General features: G+C 41.4%; 1 protein-coding gene across 3 annotated transcripts in view; it reads left to right on the top strand.

Annotated features, from left to right (window-relative positions):
- Nucleotides 1–21,436, top strand: part of ccser1 (coiled-coil serine-rich protein 1) — a 1,189,492-nt gene that overhangs the window by 343,633 nt on the left and 824,423 nt on the right. For all 3 annotated transcript variants that reach the window (XM_052043574.1, XM_052043589.1, XM_052043581.1), the window contains one exon: nt 2,653–2,764. In XM_052043574.1, coding sequence (XP_051899534.1) covers nt 2,653–2,764 — 112 coding nt within the window. The remainder of the gene's footprint in view (nt 1–2,652; nt 2,765–21,436) is intronic.

A 21,436-nucleotide genomic window follows, 5' to 3' on the forward strand; every position in this document is an offset into this window, starting at 1 on the left:
CCAGCCAAGGCATCAATTTGCATTGGTCTAACCTCGTTGCTTTTTGCTGAGATGGTGAATTCTGCCAGCTGTATTTGAAGAGCTGGCTTGCAAAAATGACTGAGTCTGATGATGTGAGGAAGATAAATGAATGCGAGTCATTACAGTTTGAGTGACACATGCATTGAAGGACCCTGTGCTAATGACTGCATCTGCTGATAGTAATTTAGGTCCTTTGAAGCAGTTCAGTGGAGACACATTCTCTCCACTAGAGGTGTACTGCAGCTGCAGCGTGTACCATCCACAATATGCATTCTAGTTACTCGCCCAGACTACTCCGACAAACCTCCCAAGTCTGTGATCTCTACCAGAATAAGTGCAGCAGGTGTCTAGAAGCACCACTACCTGCAGGTTCCCCTCCAAGTCGTACACCATCCTGAGTTAGAAATACGCTATTGGTCTTCACTGGGTCGAAATCCAGCAGATCTGCGGGAATACCTTCACCGGAAGGACTTGCAGTGGTTCATGAAGGTGGCTATGATCAGCTTTGCAAGGGCTATTGGGGACGGCAATAAGTGTTGGCCTTGCCAGCAACACCCAGATCCCTAAAAATGTCTGCTTGACTGGGTAATGATTGGAATGAGGGTGAGAAAGCACACTCACTTAATTGGAGGACATTGGTGAACCAGCTTTTTATAAGTTGGCAGCTGCTTGTGGATACTTTTACTGAATTGAATTTGTGCTGTTGAGACTGGAGCTCAAATCTGAATGTCAGGTTTGCTTCTCCATGGAATGCAACAATATTTGTTATTTACTGCATATATAATGTATTTTTGGGCAATACGTTCTGCTTCAGTCTTATACAAGTACTTGAGTATTAAGCATCATGGTCCCTCTCATTGCTAAGAATGGCTTTCAGTGTGAAATGGCCATCAGCTCATTTGCTCTTAGAGTCATAGAGTCATAAAGGAAACAGGCCCTTTGGCCCAACTGACTAAAGTTCATGCTGACTAAGATTCCCACCTAAGCTAGTCCCATTTGCCCATGTTTGGCCCATATCACTCTGAACCTTTCCTATCCATGTACCCGTCCAAGTACTTTGTTAATGTATCTGCCTCAACCACTTCCTCTGGCAGCTCATTCCATATACTGGCCACACTCTGCGTGGAAAAGGTTGCCCCTCTTCTCACTGCTACCATCAGGCAGGAGGTACAGAAGCCTGAAGTCCCACACCACCAGTTACTTTCACAGGAACAGCTATTTTCCTACAGCTATTAAGTTCTTGAACCAACCAGCTCAACCCTAACCCTACCTCAGTAACAGAACATTGCGGACCACTCCTTGCATTATCATGGACTTGTCTCTGTTTGCATCTTTTCTTTTGCACTAATGTGTTGTTTTTGCACAGTTTTTTTCTCTCTTCACTGTCTTGTATAATTTATGTTCCGTGTGTTGTCTGAACCTGTGTGCCTGTGATGCTGCTGCGAGCAAGTTTTTCATTGTACCTGTACCTCACTGTACTTGTGCATCTGACAATAAACTGGACTTGACTTGAACAGCAAATCCTATCTTCAGTCTAGGCCTGCACTCTGTTCACTTATCTCAACCAAGACAGGAGTAGGAGACTCAACAATTGGCATCTAAGTACATAGTGGGCAGGTCATGGGGGTGGGGGAGGGGAAGGAGAAGGGGTGAGGGGGTCACAGGAATGAGAGATAACAAGGGGTGTGGAACAGAGGGGAGGGGTTACTGGAAGTTAGAGAAATCGATATTGATGCTGTCAGGCATCATGCTGATGTTGACGTTCGAAAGCAACTTCATTTATTTAGTCTCAATAAGGTGGAAATATTTTCATAATGATCCAGAGACACCCAAAGAAACTAGTTGCAAAGCTAATTAAAGAGATTTTAGAAAGTTTCACCAAAGACGTTGAGATATCTGGATTATCCATCCCTTTTATAAATGTAAAAACTTGAAACAGGTATATTTGGGGTCTTTCTTTTCTCTTGGAGTCAAACAACACAGAAATAGGCCCTTTGGCTAGCAAACACCATTTTCCACTAATCCAATTTTATTTTCCTCATATTCCCATTAATTACATCCACCTCAGGTTCTAGCACCTCGCTACACCAAGGGCAATTTGCAGTGGCCAATTAAACTACCAACCAGCATATCTTTGGGATGAGGAAGGAAACCAGAGCACCTGGTGGTCACAGGGAGAAGGTGCGAATTCCACATAGACAGCACTGGAGGACAGGGTCAGACCCAAGTTACTGGAGCTGTGTGGCAGTGACACTATCTACTATACTCCTGTGCCACCCAAAGTATACGAGACACTTGTGATATCTGTTGAAAGGCAACTGAAGACACTAGTTCCTATTTTTTTCCCTGTTAAATAATAAGGGAAGACTTGGTGTCCATTAATTTACTTTTCAGAGCAGTGCTGTCAGGGAGTAGTTTTTTTCCAGATGCTAATTCTTGTCTGTATGCATTAAGCACAGTTCGCCCTATCTTTATAACAATTCCGTAATAGATAGAAAAACAGGAAATGGTGAGAATGCACACCGAGCTCCCAGCATCTGAAAGGGAAAGGTTAATGCTTTAGTTATGACCCTTTGTCAGGCTTCTGTGACTGCAGAGAAGTAATTACTTATGTTTCAATTATCTTTTCAGTGTGCCGGGAAGACTCGAACCACTCCATTAAATCATGCTTGGAAATTCTACATGTACCAGCTGAGTTGAAGGTGAAGCTTGAAGGACCAAAACTCCCAGAGGCTCCAAATGAGTGAGTTCCCAATAACATGGTTTTATGCTTGTACGGGATTACAATCCTTGATTCTATCTCGTTTAACTGGTTGTTGGCAACAAAAGATTTGTTAGCTGGTAGAATGATCTATGATTTTGGAAATGCTGAAGTGGGATGCATCAAGTGTGTATCAAGAAAGGTCTTGTGCTCTAACAAATGGTCATTCATCCCAGGACTAAGATTGCCTTCCTTAATGCAGAAGTTAGTCTGGAAGGTTGTAATGGTCACAGCCGCTGGATAAGTGTTGGCCGTCTTGTGCTGAAGGGAAATTTCTTCACTCAAATAGCTCTGAGCCTTTGGAGAGTGATGCATTCTTAGTCAATAAAAATATTCAAGGTTAAGGTCAATGGATTTTTAGATACTAAGGGGATTCAATGGGATATGAAGAATATTGTACAAAGATAGAGCTGTGAGTATCACTTAGAATCATGGAGAGACAGGACCTTGAGCCCAGTGGTCCATGCTATCTATCAAGCACTCATCTACACTAATCCAGTTTTCCCTCTTGCATCTTCAACGACTAGACCATGCCACTCATTCTTCTGCCACTCACCTACACAAGGGGCAATTTACAGCAGCCAGTTATCTTTCAAGAAGCATATCTTTGGCAGGTTGTAGGAAACCGGAGCACCCGGGAAACCCACACAGTCACAGAGAGAATGTGCAAACTCCACACAGATAGTGCCGGAGGTCAGGATCAAACCCGAGTCTCTGGAGCTGTGAGGCAAAGTCAAAGTTGAGTTTATTGTCATATGCACAAGTACATGTATGCACAGGTGCAATGAAAAACTTAGTTGCAGCAGCATCACAGGTACATAGCATCATATACACAAAATTCACAAGAAAAAACATACATTAAATATAAATTATACCAGAAAGAACACAATTAGAATAAAAAATGTCCATTGTAGTGCAAAGTGGTCATCGTGTTGCTACATTGAGGTAGTGATTAGAGTTGTGCAGGTTGGTTCGAGAACGGAATAGTTGAAGGGAAGTAGCTGTTCTGGAACCTGTTGGTGTGGGACTTCAGGTTTCTGAACCTCCTGCCCGATGGTAGTGGCCTGAAGATGGCATGGCCTGGATGGTGGGGATCTTTGATAATGGATGTTAACCACTGTACCACAGTGCGGTGTGCTCTTATTGAATGGAAAAGTGTGCTTAAACCCTGAAGTGCATTTTCTTTTCTTCTGTTCCAATATGCATGGAGTGTACGTCGTATGACATGCTGGGAAAGGTATTGACGTCACTGGGGATACTCAGCCCTAACCTGCCCACATCCAGAACAGGCAGCTAGCAGAAATGTTGTATTGAGCTACAGTGGACAGTCCAGTTATCTGCACTTTACTGTCAGACCTGCAAGTGGCGCTGCCCTCAGACAACGGCAGAAGTTGGACAGGACCAGATGGCTGAATCATTTAAATTTTAAATGTTAGTTACATTACCACAAAAACAATTATCAGCTTTTTCAATTTTGCATTGTCTTCCAGGAAGAAAATTGGTTTACTTCTTAATTATTTTACAATTGACGTGCAAAGATTGCAAAAAGTGCGGAGAGAAAAAAATAATTGCTGATTTGGAAATTATGCAGTTGGTACTCTTAAAGTTAATGTGTTTTTAAAATATGGATTAATCTGGATGAAGAAAAATATCCTCATACTCTCTGAAGGAAATTTCAGTGAACTTTCAGGTAACTTGGGATGAGGTGCAAGTGCATAGCTCCCTGGAAGTGGCAACAGAGGTCGATTGGGTGGTAAAGAAGGTGTACGGCATGCTTGCCTTCGTTGGTCAGGACATTGAACGTAACAGTCAGGAAATCATGTTGCAGCTGTATAAAACTTTGGTTGGGCCACATTTGGAGTATTGTGCGCAGTTCTGGTCACTGTATTACAGGAAGGATGTGGAGACTTTGGAGAGGGTGCAGAAGAGGTTCACCAGGATGTTACCCAGATTAGAGACTATTAGCTATAAGGAGAGGTTGGACAAACTTGAATTGTTTTCTTCGGAGTGTCAGAGGCTGAGGGGCCACTTGATAAAAGTAGATAAAATTATAGATAGGGTAGACAGTCTGAGTCTCATTCCCATGATGGAAATGTCAAATAAGGTGAATGGGGGAAAGTATAAAGGAGATTTGTGAGGCAAGTTTGGTGCCTGGAATGGGCTGCCCGGAGAAGTGGTGGAGGCAGATACGACACCAACATCTGAGAAACATTTAGAGAGACTCATGAACAGGTAGGGAATGGATAGGTATAGACAACGTGGAGACAAATGTGCAATTTAAGTTGGCATCATGGTCAGCATACACATTGTGGGCCAAAGGGCTGTTCCTGTGCTGTACTATTCTATGTCCTGACATTTCTGTGTGTTTAGTGCCAGCAATTATTTAATGTGCGCTAAACCAACAATGTGTGCTGGGACAATGAATGTATTTGCATGGAATAATCACCCCCATTGTTCACTCTGCAATATTCTACTGCACAGGAAGCCAAAGCTAACTCTGCTGTGTCAGAGCCAACAGAGGAATCGCGATAAATTACAGGTCGCAGGATGGGTGAAGGAGTTGGGAGAGGGTAGAGAAAGCCAGAACTTCAGCAGGGAGGGGATTGGACCTTGAAGGTTAGGCCAAGATATTGAAGTGGTGGTGGAGGATGGGATCCTATAGCATTATGGGGCTGGGAAAGGGCAAGGAGTTGGTGAAGGCAGGAGTGAGGTACAGGAATGCCATTAAGTCATAAACTTTATTCATAATAGAAAGTATATACAAAGGAAGAAACAGTGCAAAAGACCAAAAAAACCTTAATGTTCACGGTTGTTACATTCAGTAATGTTAAAATTTAAAGAGGTAAAAAGAACACACAGAGAACACAGCACCATTGACACTCACATCGCTCCCTGAGGTGATATCCCTTTCATTGTTCGAGGGGATTTCCCCACCCATATCATGCAGTAGCGGAAGAGGCCTATACTGTGGACCTTCCCCACAGAGCCTTAGCATTGGCTGCACTGAGCTTCAGTGCGTCCCTCAGCACGGACTCCTGCAGCCTGGAATGTGCCAGTCAGCAGCTTTCCCCTACGGACATCTCGCCATTCTGGAAGACCAACAAGTTTCAGGCAGACCAAATGGCATCCTTCACCGAGTTGATGACCTTCCAGCAGCACTTGATGTCTGTCTCGGTGTGTGTCCCTGGTAACAGCCCATAGATCAGAGAGTCCTCTGTTACGCAGCTGCTGGGGATGAACCGGGACACGGACCCTTGCATCCGTCTCCACACCCTCTCGGCAAATCCACAGTCTGCAAAGAGGTGGATGACCATTTCTTCCCCACCACAGCTATCTTGAGGGCAGCGAACACTGGGGGTAAAATGTTGTCTGTCGAAGAAATCTCTGACTGGGACGGCACCTCTCACTGCCAGCAAACAGAAATCTTAAAGCAGACATCCATCAGGACAATCCATGAACTCTACTCTGCAGCCACAGGCAAGGACAGCCCAGACTTCTTCAAGTTGTGCTGACACAAGTCTAACCTATCTTGTGAAAGTTTGTTTCTGCACCAGTGCCGTCTTCAAAGCCATGGAAGTGCAACTAATTTCTGTGCCAGTTATGACTAAGTGTACTTTGCATGGTTTAACTCCAGTGCACAAGTCAAAACCCCTCTGGATGGAAAGAGGGCTCGAAGGTAACAATATTCTCTCAGAATCATGCCTTGTGATCTTGATTAAATTCATTTGTCTGGAGCAGAAAAACATAGCACAACAAGAAAGAATTTCTGGACCAAATAGTTTGTGGTATTAGTGGGAATTTAAAATCAACTGCAATCCTTAGGAAAAGCTTCCCAATGTTAAATGTTGGCAATTTATTATTCCACTGCTATAACATTTTTCCTATTGGAAGGAATGTATTAGCAGCATTCACAAAGGATATTGTCATCCTTCGAGTACTGGGCACACATACTTGATCTTCATTGTTTCTGAGACAGAAATATTACTATTGAAATAGATTTGTGCCTAGATATTTTTTCATATTTCTTCTTAATCCTTAAGAATTTGGCTCTTAATCTTGACTCCAGTTTAAAACAAAAGCTCTAACTTCTCAAGTCTCTGTTTATTATTAAAATCTTTCACTCCTGATTGTACCGATCCCCAGTGCAAATTTTACATTGCTTTAGAATCCTTCCTGCAATGCTGTAATCAATAAACAGTGGCCTAACTTTTGATATCATCCCTGCTTCTCCTGTATCAGGGTTTCACAGATAGTGAATCATGTGCAACTGATTTCCACCAGCAAGTTGTTTAATGATATTAACGTATCATTGGTCAATGATATGAGTCCTCTCATGAGAGGCTAAACAGTTTGTGTTTGTGTTTCTTGAAGCTGAGAAGAATGAGGGATGAACTTAAACAAACATATAAGATCCTTAGGGAGCTTGACAGATATTTCCACTTGTGGAAGAGTCACAACCAAGGGGACAGAGCTACAACGTGAGGGACTGGTCATCTAAAATGGACGTGCATAAAATTTCTTCTCTCAGAGGGGAGTGAATCTTTGCAATTCTCTACCCCTGAGGGTGGTGGAGGTCAGATCATTCGATATATTTAAGGTGGAGACGGATAAATATTTGAAAGATCGAGAAATTGAGGGCTAAGGGGAACTGGCACAGAAGAGAAGTTGAGGCCAGCATAGATGAGCATGGTCAAATTGAATGGCAGGGCAGGCTTGTGGAGCCAAGTGACCAACTCCTGCTCCTATTTTCTTTTGTTCTCTGTAAGTTCTTAACGTGTCATTTTTTTATATCTGGTTCATGAAGCAAAGCAGTATTAGTCTTACTTTTTATTCCACGTTGGCTTATAAAACATCCATTAATTATTTGAACCATTATGAGCCCATTCAGTCCTTTGAACTTGCTTAGCCAATCAATTAAATCATGCCTGATCTATTTTATAGGTTGAAGACTTCGAGTAATATTAATCAGCTTCTGTAAAATCTTGCTTTTGGTAAAAGTGACCTCCACCTATCACCTTCCAGCTTCTGACATCATTCCCGCTCACCCCCTCCCTCACCTGCCTGTCATCCCCCTCACCTGGATCCACCTATCACCCGCCAGCTCTTTCTCCACCCCTTCCCTCCACCTTTTTCTACTGGCCGTCCCCCCTCTTTCTTTCCAGTCCAGATGAAGGTTCTCGATCTGAAATGTCAGTTGTCCATTTCCCTCCATAGATGCTGCCTGACCTGCTGAGTTCCTCTAGCACTTTGTGTATTGCTATGTATCTAAGTAACTTGGGAGGTTCGATAATGGAAATACAGTTGGTTTGTTATATATATGGACATCCAAAAGGGATTTGATAAGATGCAACATAATGGACCTATTATTGAGACTGAACACCGTGAACAGAAAATAGCTAAGTAACAGGAAGTGGAGAGTAGTCGGGAAAGGTTCTTTCTTGGACAAGAGGCAAGAGCGAAGTGGAATTCCCCAGCAGTCAGTACAAGGACTTTTTGCCTTTTTTAAATAGATATGAATGATTTGTACTTCTGCATACAGGGTAGGATTTCCAAGTTTAGGGATAACACAAAACTTGGAAGTGCAGTGAAACTCAAGGAAGATAAAGCTAGAACTCAAGGAGATGTAGATAGGGTGGTGAAATGGGCAGGTAGGTGGCGGATGAAATTGAATGCTGAGAAATGTGAAATGTTACATTCTGGTAGGAACAATGCAAAACAAACCAGTGAGCAAAATTCCAAAGGAACAGAGGGAATCAGAATCATACTTATTATCACTGACGAATATGAAATGAAATTGGTTGTCCTGCAGCAGCAGCATAGAGCAAAGATATAAAATTGCTACAAACTTATAAAAATAAATAGTGCAAAAGAAAAGGAATAACAAGGTAGTGTTCATGGGTTTATGGACCGTTCAGAAATCTGATGGCGGAGGGCACTGCTTCTGATCTTGGGGTAAGTGTGCACAGCTTTTTGAAAATGGCAAAGCAGCTTGAGAAAGTTCTTCAGAAAACAAAAAAAAAAGATCTGCTGGAGGAACTTAGCTGGTCTGATGTGGGGAAAGGAATTGTCGATATTTTAGGTTGAGACCCTGCATCAGGACTGAGTGTGGAGAGGAGAGATGGCGAGTATAAAGGGGAGAGGGGGAGGGGTGAGGCAGGGGCCGTAAGGTGATCAGAGGAGTGAGAGGGATGATGGGCCGAAGGAGCTAGGTGGGGGAGAGGGATGGGGTGGAGTTGGGAGACAGAGGCAGGTGGGTGATAGGTGGAAGCAGACCTGCCAAAAGGTCTGCATTGCAGTGATCCTTCAGTCCTGCACAGGAGCTGTCAGATGAGATATTTTGAATCATAAAGTTGTACAACACAGAAGCAGGCTCTTTGGCCCACCATATCCATGCTGATCTGTTTGCTCATCCCCACTAATCCCATTTAACCACATCAGGTCCATATCCCTCTTTGTCTTGCCTATTGAACTGCCTGTCTAAATGTCCCTTACATGTGGTGATTGTACTTGATTCCACCATTTTATATGGCAGTGTGTTCCAGATATCAACCACTCTCTGTGAAAAAAAAACTTTCCTCAAATCCCCTTTAAAATTCCTTCCTCTCATCTTAAACTATTGTCCTCTTGTTTTTGGTGCCCCTATCATGGGAAGAAGATTCTGACTATCTACCCTTGCGCGTAAGCTTCTGGTATTGAACACGAGGATTTAATCAAATTTAATTGAATCTGGTATTAACCCTGAGACAGAGGCAAAGGCATTAGCAGCTGAGCCAGTGCTGTCATCGAGTCTCGAGTGTGGACGATGGAGAGAATTGGAAGGGAGGAGAAGACCAGCAAGGAAGGTTGTGGGAATGTTAGTTTGGGGACAGTGATCATAAAAAAATCTTACCCCCAATTTACCTCTTCCAAAGACATCTAAAATTAATTACCTCTACTATATACAGATGTATGTAGGTGTGAAATAAAATAATTCCTTCTACAATACACTGGTGCATATTGGTGTGAAATAAAGCAATTCAAATTATTACCTCGACAATATATTGGTGAATATGGGTGAGAAGTAAAGCAACTAAAATTAATTATTTCTGGAATATACTGATGCATCTGGGTGTAAAATAAAGCAATGGCTTAATTAAGGTATTGAGCATGAAAAGCTGGAGAATTGTAGAATATTTCACACATATCATTTTGCATTTAATTTTAAAGTTGGAAGTGGAGTAGCATAAAATTAACCTGGCAAGGATGTTGTTTGGTTCATTTAGAATCGATTCTGATCAAAAGCGAATATTAATTTGCTTGCAATTTTGAAAAGTTGCCAAAATTAATATTTTTGCACTGGTGCAGCACCCTTTGCACACTGTTCATGTAGACCTGCGTTCCCTGTTGGATCCCAGATAAGCACAGCCTCAGTTTTGATATTTGTGTTTGATACTCCACGTTTCCCTGCATTCCATCTCTGTAAACTCCTACAGCCCTGTAACTCTCCAAAATTATTCTGCTGTTCCAATTCTGTCTTCTCTTTTCCCAAATGTTTTTGCTCCATTATCGGTGGTTGTATCAGCTGCCAAGTTGCTAAACTCTGTCCAAAAACCCTTCTGCCTTTTTGCTTATCTTTTCTCCTTCACAACCTACTCCTTTGACCAAGTATTTGGCCAATTGCCCTGATATTTCATGTGGTTTAGCACCTAATATTATTTGAAAATACGTCAGTGGAGCACTTTGGAATGTTTTGCTCTGCTAAAGGTGCCACGTGAATGAAGTTGTTGCCGTAATCAAGACAGGGCATCAGGTCACCCCATTTCCCAGTTGACTTACTCAGGTGTCTTCTCTTTATCTTCCTTCTTCTGTTTGTCCCCTCTCTTAAAATTGGAAAAACAAGTACCATATCCATTTAAGGAATCCCAAAAATGTAATTCTAACACCTTCTGCTCTGGGTACATTCTGCACTGGGGCTTTGCTGCTGTGCCAGTGGACTCCCCATGGATCTAATGAAGCAGTGTTGACTTCCTCAACTTTCTTAACTCTCAGACTGGGAAATTTGCTCACTGAGTCTGCACCAATGCGTCCATTGAGTGAATGTGAAGAAATGACTTCCAAGACGATAGTACGTAGACCTTGATATCTGAGCCACTACAAATGAATTTAATTGTTTTGTGGATGTGAATATTCTTTTTAGTGTTTCAGTTTTTAAGACTTTTTAGAAATATGTTTTATTTCAAATTTTTAATCGTCTCTGACCTTTCTTAAATGTTTGTAAAAGTCAAAGGCATTCACCAGAGGTCAAAGTCATTCTGGGAGTGCAGCCAGCCACATGTGAAGAGAGGTCCTGCATTACGCTATGCCTTGCCAATGAAACTGGGAGCTGGCTTCCCAGAGGAGCTGCTGGCTAAGAAGAAAAAGTATCAGGACAGATATATTTAATAAAATGATTGAAAGGCCATTCTATTTGATTTCCCCTTTATTGAGTAAGTCATTCAATGTTCAGGGCTTGTGTTGGGGTAGGCTACAGAATCAATGTTAGTAGTATTGGGTCAATATTGATGTGCAGTTAAAAATGGACAGTCATTATTTGAAATGATCACGTTGACAACCTTTCATCAAACAGGGCCCAGGCTTGGTTGTATTTTGTTTGGATGTACTGCTCTGAACTTTATAACCTTGCAACTTTGTGCTGCAGTTGGAATGAATATTTGTGGCTGAATATAAAAGGTCTGATTAGATAAATAAAAAAAACAAGCTATTTGTAATGGAGACACAAGGGACTGCAGATGCCAGAATCTGGAGCAACAAATGATCAGCTGGAGGAACTCAGTGGGTCGAGCAGCATCTGTGGGAGGAAAGAAGTTGTTGACGATTTGGGTTTGAAAATTAAATTTTCAATCTGAACTTTCAAGTTGACAATGCTTGGAAGCTCCAAATTAGTTTATTATTTTGTTCATATAGTTGGTAGATTGGTTTATTATTGTCACATGTACCAAGGTACAGTGAAAAACTTGTCTTGCATACTGTTCATACAGATCAATTCATTACAACAGTGTATTGAGGTAGTACAAGGTAAAACAATAACAGAATGCAGAATAAAGTATTACAGTTACAGAGAAAGTGCAGTGCAGGTCAACAATAATGCAGTTAAAAGGTGAACTAGTTCAACAGTTTTCAATAGAGATTGGTTCAATTTATATCTCCATCTCAGGTCAAGCAGAATTGTTGCAATTATAGAACATAGAACAGTACAGCACAGGAACAGGCCCTTTGGCCTATAATGTTGTGCCAAAATAATTAATCTTGTAATTCAATGCCAAACTAAACTAATCCATTCTGCCTACACAATGTCCATATCCCTCCATTCCCTGCACACTCATGTGCCCATGTAAGAGCCTCTTAAATGCCTCTATCGTATTTGCCACCACCACCACCCCAGGCAGCGCATTCCAGGCACCCACCACTCTCTGTGTAAAAAAAACTTCCCCGGCACATCTCCTTTGAATTTACCTGCTCTCACCTTAAATGCATGCCCTCTAGTATTAGACATTTCGACCCTAGGAAAAAGATATCGGCTGTCGATCTATGTCTCACATAATCTTAAAAACCTCTATCATGTCTCCCCTCAGCCTCCGCCGCTCCAGAGAAAACAACCCAAGTTTGTCCAACCTCTCCTTATAGCACGTGCCCTCTAATCCAGGCAGCATCCTGGTAAACCTCTTCTGCACCCTCTCCAAAGCCTCCACATCCTTCCTATAATGGGCAACCAGAATTGAACGCAACACTCCAGATTATGTTCTGTTGAATTTTTGCATAATTTGAAAATTGCACTAATTTAGGCTTCTGTGACAGTGACTCCTAAATATAGAAAACCGAACACTGCAATTGGCAATGGTAGCATGTGCATGTGAAACTACAGCTTTGTTCCTTTGTTCAGCTCTATTGACTTCAGTGGAAAATAATAAGTGTGAAGTGAGTAGAACTTGTGGCTGATGATCTCTCATGAGTTTAGCCTTAGCAACAAATTGTAAATTGAGTTTGTGATTCTAGAGGCTATTTTCCTTTTTAAGCAAGGAATACATCACTGAATTTGGGAAAAACAATGCCTCTCTGATTACAACTTTGCATTGTCTGCTCCAAACTTCATCCACCAGAAAGGATATTAGAAGCTGAACAAAAATGTGACAACAAAAATGGAAGGTTATTTATGTCATAGATAAGGTGCAGAGAAATAGGACTCTCTTGAACTTTGCATTTCTCTATAGAGAAGCATTTGATGCACTCTCCAGAATGACACTGGTGTGGAGATTCATCCTCAATAGCTTACGCTAAATATGCAATGGTAATTGGCTGCCTATTGCATTCAGCTTCTGAAATTCAGTTCCATTACCTCCCAGTTGTGTCAAATAGCCTGTCCTGGTGCTGTAAATTGTATGTAATTAATAATCCCTCTATCTCTACTGGAAAGGAGTGGGTTGAATTGGAAGCAATTTAGAACTGAGTTTATCTTCCTTGCACCAGAGAGAATGAGAGGCTTTACCATTTCCAAAGAGCAATGTTTCAAATCAATCTCTACTTGTGTTTAACATTCTTTTACAGTGTGTTCCTTTACTTGAAATAGGGAAGGGGTTGGGGAAGGGATTAAAACCAGTATCTGCAGAAGTGGTGCGCTGGGCTGTCTAACGGTGAAAATGGCCAGAAAACATAGAAAAAGAACAGACGGTCACCACATGTTGTGTCTTAATGATTCGTGCTATGAAAAAAAAGATGATGCTTTGATTGTTTGTTTCATTTCATTTCATCCAGCCACAGGGCTGTAGCTCCTCAATATTAGGAGCCCATCAAGCAGAGCATTTAATGTAGTAAAGAAGAATTTCACAGCTTCAGATCTGCGAAACAAATTTTGACTTTTTCGACTATCTGCAGAGTACATCTCGCTCCAAGCCAGAAGAGGGAAAGTGGTCAGCTTTGTGATTTTACCCTTGCAGGCCATTCCAATCGTGGGTTTCACTTTAGGTATTTTGTTCCTTTTATTAAGTCAAGTCGACTTTATTGTCATGTGCACAAGTCCGGTGACGTACAGGTACAATGAAATCTGTTTGGAATGATGCATGCAGTCAAACTGTTGCAAGTTTGAGTTGATACTCACAACTCTTGGCTTTTCACCCCCACTGACGAAGGAGGAGCCTGTTCTATGTATCTATTTACAACCCAAATAACTGGAAGATTATTGCCATCCCTGATTGCCGTTGAGAAGGTGGCCATGAACTGCCTCACAGCATGGAACATTGAAGAGTACAGCACAGGAACAGGCTGTTTGGCCCATGATGTTGTGACTAATTAAGCTAATGATGCCTAATTACATTAATCCCTTCTGCCTGCACATGGTCCATATCCCTCTATCCTCTGCATATTCAGGTAAGTATGTAAAAGTCTCTTAAACACCTCTATTGTATCTGCCTCCACCACCACACCTGGTAGTGCATTCCATGGACCCACTACTCTGTGTAAAAAAAACTTGCCCCACACATCTCCTTTGAACTTTCTCCCTCTCACCTTAAATGCATGCCCTTCAGTATTGGACGTTTCAATCCTGGGAAAAAGACACTGACTGTCTATCTCTGCCTCTCATAATTTTATAAACTTATAACTTCTTGAACCACTATGGTCCTGCTGGTGAGATTTTCCCCACAGTGCTGCTGGGGAGGGAGTTCAAGGATTTAGACCCAGTGATGATGAAGTAAAGGTGATATGTTTCCAAGTCAAGATGATATGCAAAGTAGAGGGTTATTGTATTTCCATGTGCCTGCAGCCCTTGTCCTGTAACATTTAGGATTTGCAACTTAGCTTCCTTCATATTTTCTTGCACACATCATTGCATTGTGCATGGCTGATATCAAATCAGTTTCAAGTTATAGCTGTTTTTAGGGGCTGTTTTGACTCAACTGGGACAAAGGAAATGAATAAAAGTGACCAAAGGTAACTATTAGATTGTATTTCATTGTAAGGAAAGTACTTTACACACAATGTCTTTAACTCTTGCCCACAACCACTGCCCAAAAAGAGAAGTTGGGTCAAGTGAATATTTCAGGACAGCAATTGATTGATAAGCATACAAAGAATTTCAAACTCAAGAAACATGGATGGGGTTAAACTGCAGATTAGCTTTGATGCAACTGAATGGTGGAACAGGCTTGAGGGGCTCGGGATTTCTCTCTGTCATTTCATTTCGAATGAGGGGCTGGGCTCTATCCTAAAACCTTAGAGCATTGTTCCCATTCACAATGTTTTATTGGAATCTTTGGTGTAAATTAAAGTCTTGTTATTCAATATGCTCAACCAGAATTTTGTATTTCACAGATAAATGATTACTCTTTGTTCCATGGGGCACATCAGAGTTAATAGTTTAATTTTAATATAATGCAGTTCTTTAACCAATACAGAACAGAAATTTATGATGGTCTTTAAAAAAACATTCTCAAAATCAAATTGTGTTTATTTGAATTGGAAACACTTTGCTTTTTCACCTTTTAGAAACATTTGCTATTAAATTGGTTGATATTAAAACATTAAATCTTATTGCACAAAGAAATAGTTGTCTAATCTTAATTTACTTTGTTTTTCAAATATCATTTCATTAGATTAATCGCCAAATCTAAAGAATTTCCTAATTCAATTGACCCAGCAGTTATAGTTACTTTGATCTTCTGCTCTGAATTCTTGAAAATGGCTTTAAGGTAATAAAGCTGCTCTAATAATCAGGAATAAATATATTACAATACTGTGTGTGACCCCTAGAATTGAAATACAAACTTTGAGTTCCAATTTTCCAAACTTTACAAGACTTTTCATGAAGAAACTAACACTGGAAGCAGTTTTCAATGTCATAAGCCCAATTTTGGTATCTAGCAGTTCAATATAGGGATGGTAAACACAAAGGAAATTAAAATTAAAATCAATTGGTAATTAATTCAACCAATACAAAAAGTGGCAACATTTTTCCCAATTGTCCCAAAGTCCAAGACAAAAAAAAAAACTTTTGGAAGTATTATTTTATTCCATGTACTATCCCCTGTAAATATATTGTCTAGCTATATATTCACGACAGAAGCAAGTAAATTTCTCACAAATCTGATATTACACTGAGTGTCAAGTCTCCATCTCAGAGGAACAATCAGCCTTGCCACACTTCTCATGCCATGACCTTTTTATGTGACTTTAATCATTTGATGGTTGGATGATGTTTAATCAGCTTGTCTCTGTGCTGAAAAATGGCAAACATTGGAACCTAGATTAAGGCTATGCCTCAGGCTCTTTTGCCCAGTGGACAAAGCTGGTCTCCAGTCTACTTGAGCAGGCTGTATACATAAAAGTCTTCTCCAATGTTTACCCCTTAACATCACAGAACTGCTAATATCGCATCACACAAATCAAGATGGTAATTGATTTGGCAAAACATTTGGCTGGATCCTGTTAGAAATTGATTGGCCCATGAGTTATAGGTGGGATTGAATCTCTCGAGAGGAAAGACCAGTCTATTGCACAACATTATTACTCAAAGCACTACTTCAACAACATATACCAAGTTATGTTGATGCAAACAAAGGATGAAAGTAATACTTTGTAGCGGTTGCTACCGCGGAATAAAACAAGACTCTACTCGGAGGATTGCCAAACAGAACTGGTTTATTTTCCCGCCTTGTGCGGGCCCTTTAAGGGAGAAAAACTCCCGCCCAAAAAAAACCGGCAATGACGTAAGTCCTACGTCATCAGGACTTACCCGCGCGCGGGTTCTCCCCGTCGCTCGGAAAGACGAGGCCCGCCGCCATCTTGGGCCTCGTCGCTCCGACGCCGCGCGACCCGACTGCCGAGCCGGTTCGCCCGACTAGACGGTGAGTCGCCACAACTTGTATATTTAAATAGTTACTTCCATGGTCTTAGGAGGTCCTAAACAATAAAGAAGTTGGTGTGGTAATTCAGAAACACTGTAGTATAGCAAGGTCCCAAAGCTAAAATATAATCTCTGGCATGGTATCTTTACATACCCTCTGAGAGATTATACCTGTGCAGGAAAAGTAACAGGGTCCTTATCTTCTGTGTTGCTATCCTCAAGGAGAATAAAGTTTGCAATGTTATTTTTAATTGAACAAGAGCTCTTATTAATAAAGACTCAAAGGTAATGCATCACAAATTGACTTTGCTATGTCGTTTTAACTATATCATCAGTCTTCATTCAATACACCATTTATGAAGCTGAATTGTTGATTTGGTCCTTTTACACTCGTCAATATTTCCCACCTCCTTCCCCTTCCCATGAACCCACCCCTCCTCCTCATACTCCCATCTTTCACCAAAGCATTCTTAAATTACCCCCCTGAACTCTGTCACTGTTGATCCCGGCACATCCTACCTCCTGATTACTCAACCATCCCCATTCAGCCATGTGTTCATTGACACCATCAAGACATCTGTTTCCATTGCTGATGCCTCTCCTTCCCAATTTTGAAAAGAATAATAATTCTTCACTCCACCATTCACACCGGTCACTATTGCCTGACCTTGACCTTCTGCTAGGCCAAATGATTTACTACTTGCTCTGAGTTCAGGGTTCCATGCCTCATCCAATTATTTCTCAAGACTTCTGTCTTTCTCCTTCAAGGTTTGTTACCTCTCGCTGCTTCAAAAAACCAAGAAGCTTCTGGTTGAACAATTTCCACGGCAATCCTGCCTCCTTTATCTTCCACACAATGGAATTGGTTCAGTATATGTTGCTTGCATCTTCACTTTTCCCCCACCAGTGATATTCAGCTCAGTCCTTCCCTCTGCCAGAGAATTGAATTCAAGTTCATTCTTTTTTAAATCTCTTGGAGACCCTGTCGTAATGTCTGGGAGGTTCTTTTATAGTGTGGAAGGCCAATTTCATAACCATGGAGTTATTGAGTTATACAGTAAAGAAATAGGACCTTTGGCGCACCACGTCCATTCCAACCTTTTTGTCCACGTTAGCACCCATATCATCAAGTTCAATCGAGTTTATTGTCATGTGGACGTATGGTGAGGTATGGGTACAATGAAAAACTTGCTGTAGTAGCATCACAGGCACGTAAGTACAGACAACACACAGAATATAAATTATACAAGACAATGAAGAGAGAGAGAGAGAAAAGACTGCGATTAGATAAGATTTCTTTATTAGTCACATGTACATCAAAACACACAGTGAAATGCATCTTTGCGTAGAGTGTTCTGGGGGCAGCCCGCAGGTGTCGCCACGCCTCTGGCGCCAACATAGTATGCCCGCAACTTCCTAACCTGTACGTCTTTGGAATGTGGGAGGAAACCGGAGCACCTGGAGGAAACCCACGCAGACGCAGGGAGAACGTACAAACTCCTGACATACAGCTGCCAGGATTGAACCTGGGTCGCTAGCGCTGTAATAGCATTACTCTAACCGCTACACTACCGTTAACTGCCTCTGCGCTACACCAACATTAAAGACAAGTCCATGTTGTGCAAGAGGTGGCCCGTAGTTTTCAGTTGTTGAGGTAGGGTTAGGGTTATGCAGATCAGTTCAAGAACCTGATGGTTGTAGGAAAGTAGCTGTTCCTAAATCTGGTGGTGTGTGACTTCAGGCTTCTATACCTCCTGTCCAATGGTAGCAGCAAGAAGAGGGCATGACCTGGATGGTGGGGATCCTCGATAATAGATGCTCTTACTAGTTGGGAGGTCTGTGCCTGTGATGGACCGGGTGGCTGTGTCTGCTGCCCTCTACATTCCTGTGTGTTGGAATTGCCGTACAAGGCCATGATGCAATCAGTCAGGATACTTTCAACAGTGCATCTGTAGAGGTTTGTTAAAGTGTTCGGTGACATAACAAATCTCCTGTTTAAGTGTCTCTCTAAAAGCCTCTTAGATGACACGATTGTATCTGATCCCACCACCTCCCCTGGCAGCACGTTTAGATATCAACCACACTCAGTGATGTGTGATAGAATTGAGGTATATAAGATTATGAGGGATATAGATGGGGTTAGACCAGGAAAATTTTCCCCATATTAGAGCTAGATAAAACGAGAGGACATAGGTTTAGGGTAAGGGTGAAGAGATATAGATTGGATATGAGGGGGACCTTCTTCACCTAGAGAGTGGTGAGTACCTGGAATGCACTGCCTGAGAGAGTGGTTGAAGTTGGGTCACTGACAGCATTTAAGAAGTGGATAGACAAGCACATGAATTGTCTAGGCATAGAGGGCTATGGACATAGTGCCGGGTGATGGGATTACTATGGAAGGGTTCCCGCTGGCCAGTATGGATGAGATGGGCTGAATGGCCTGTTTCCCTGCTGTGTGATTCTAGATCATGGCTGATGTGACCAAAGCCTCCAATAATTGGAAATGGAATAAACACCTGTGTGGCCAAACAGCATAACTGAGGGAGAACATCACCCTGAGTGTCCTCTTGATCTGTTTACTTGAGGCTCAAAGGAGAGTCAGCAAGGCGTAGGAACTTTAAAATATTCTTTGTGCTTCTGCTTTGCAAGGAATGTCATAATATGCTTTGTGTGTACTAAAACTGGGAGAAAAACTGCTGCCTGTACTTATTGTCATAAAATGTCATGTTTTACTATTTAATAATGAATATTATTATCATTATTACCATTGCCCACTATATAAAGGAGCAAGTAATGTCAAGAAGGCATAAAGAAAGACTTGCACTTCTATAAGCTCCTTGAAATGTAATAATGGCCAGCAAACTCATTACAGCGAAACGCTGGTTAATATTGGAATATATTCTACCAATATGATAGACCACGAGGGGTTAAGATCCACCTCACAGCCTAAGGCCTGACAATAGACACAGTACTGCAATTTTTATAGCTGTATTACCACCAGGATTTATGTCACAGGTATAACACAATGAAAATACATCCTTGCAAAATTTTGGTTCACAAAGCATATCAGCAAAGTCCTTGAATTATATACTATTAGTGCTGTTTATAATTGTATATGGCGTCTTTGTCAGTTCACAATCATAAAATCAGCTCAGAAAAGAGTTGAGTATTTCGCTCCCTCCTGATAGTCTTTGTGAAATTAATTTTTCATTCCCTTGGCAACTGCAGTCCACTGGTAATTTTCTTGCACTGACAGTCTTAGAAACCTTGCTACAACTGGATGGCTATGTCATCTGAAGTTCTGGATGTCTGATTGCACTAGATGAGACATGATAAGAGAAAAATGATATTTAGTTATTGAATTCTCTCTCTCTCTTGTGTTGCTCTGTGAATTCAAATCTCTCCTCCAGCAGGGATTTGAAAGATAATCTGGCCAATCTGACAGGTGCAGTTTTAAAGGAATATGGGGTTCAGGTGCACAGATAGTTAAAGGTAGCAGGATTTTGATTCAACAGGGATCTGAGTTTAACAGAAAGAGCCATAGGCAGCAACATTCATCAGTGTAGACCCCTTATTTGAGTTTAACAGACATGGATTTGCTGTGAGTTTGGTGTGCAACATGTATACTTACATTTATCATGCCACCTGCCAGATTGGATGGGATGTGAACTCTTATGCATTGAGAGCATATCGAGTAAGATGAGTCAGGAGGTGATATAGATTAGATGTTAGGGTTCCAGAATTGGACTCAACTGAAATCATAACCAAAAAAGTCAAAGAAACGAGTGGAGAGTATTCTTTAGGTCGTGAGTTATTACACATTGCTTGCAAAGGAACTGGAAGCTAATTTAAGAGTACCTTTCAAAGTGGAGACACAAGAGACTGCTGATGCTGGAATCTGGAGCAACACACAAAGCCCTGGAGGAACTCAGCGGGTCAGGCAGCGTCTATGAAGAGAAATGGACTGTCGACATTTCAGGTCAAGTCCAGATGAAGGGTCTCGACCTGAAACGTCAACTGTTCCATATCCTTCCATAGATGCTGCCGGACCTGCTGAGTTCCTCCAGCATTTTGTGTGTTGCTCCTTTCAAAGCAGAATAGGATATCTACCTGAAAAGGAAGCACGCAGGCAATGTGGTAAAACCAGTTTGTGAGATTTATAGGATTACTCCTTCAAAGAGATTGAATGTGTTCACTGATTCTATGGGTATGATGCAATAATGCATCTGCCAATGGTGGGAAAGTAAAAGAGTCTTCAAAATGTTTTTATCTGAATCCTGAGAATAAATGTAGGAAATTAAGGAAAAAATATATTTTGTAATTTGAGCTCCAGTAGCTTGTTCCAAAATAGTGTGATAATATTCAATCAAGAAGTAACAATACAAACAACCTGTAGCTGGTTTAAGAACTGATGAGTAATACAAATTTGACTGAGTCTGTTTCAGTATTTTATTTGTTGGAGCATATTACATGCTGTGCATTGCACAGATGTGAAAAACTGCTGCATTTGCGGGTTCTTTATCGATTTGTTTTTCTACCTATTTTATTCTTTTTCTCTCTTTCATTTTCTTTTTCTCAAACTCTTTCCAGGCTGAAAGATGTAGTTTTCCTTCAGTCTACCCTTTACCTCCTCAATTCCACAACATCCTCACCCATACTGAGCTTGAATGGGTGCAGGCAGCACCAGAACCTCCTGTCAGTGACTGATCTTCATGCATGACCCAGGTCAATGGGTGCCAGTGGGGTTATTCGGAAAAGGGGAACATTGCAGCAAGAGTTGA

This window comes from Pristis pectinata, chromosome 2 (assembly GCF_009764475.1).
Source record: "Pristis pectinata isolate sPriPec2 chromosome 2, sPriPec2.1.pri, whole genome shotgun sequence".
In the NCBI taxonomy this organism is placed as follows: Eukaryota; Metazoa; Chordata; class Chondrichthyes; order Rhinopristiformes; family Pristidae; genus Pristis; species Pristis pectinata.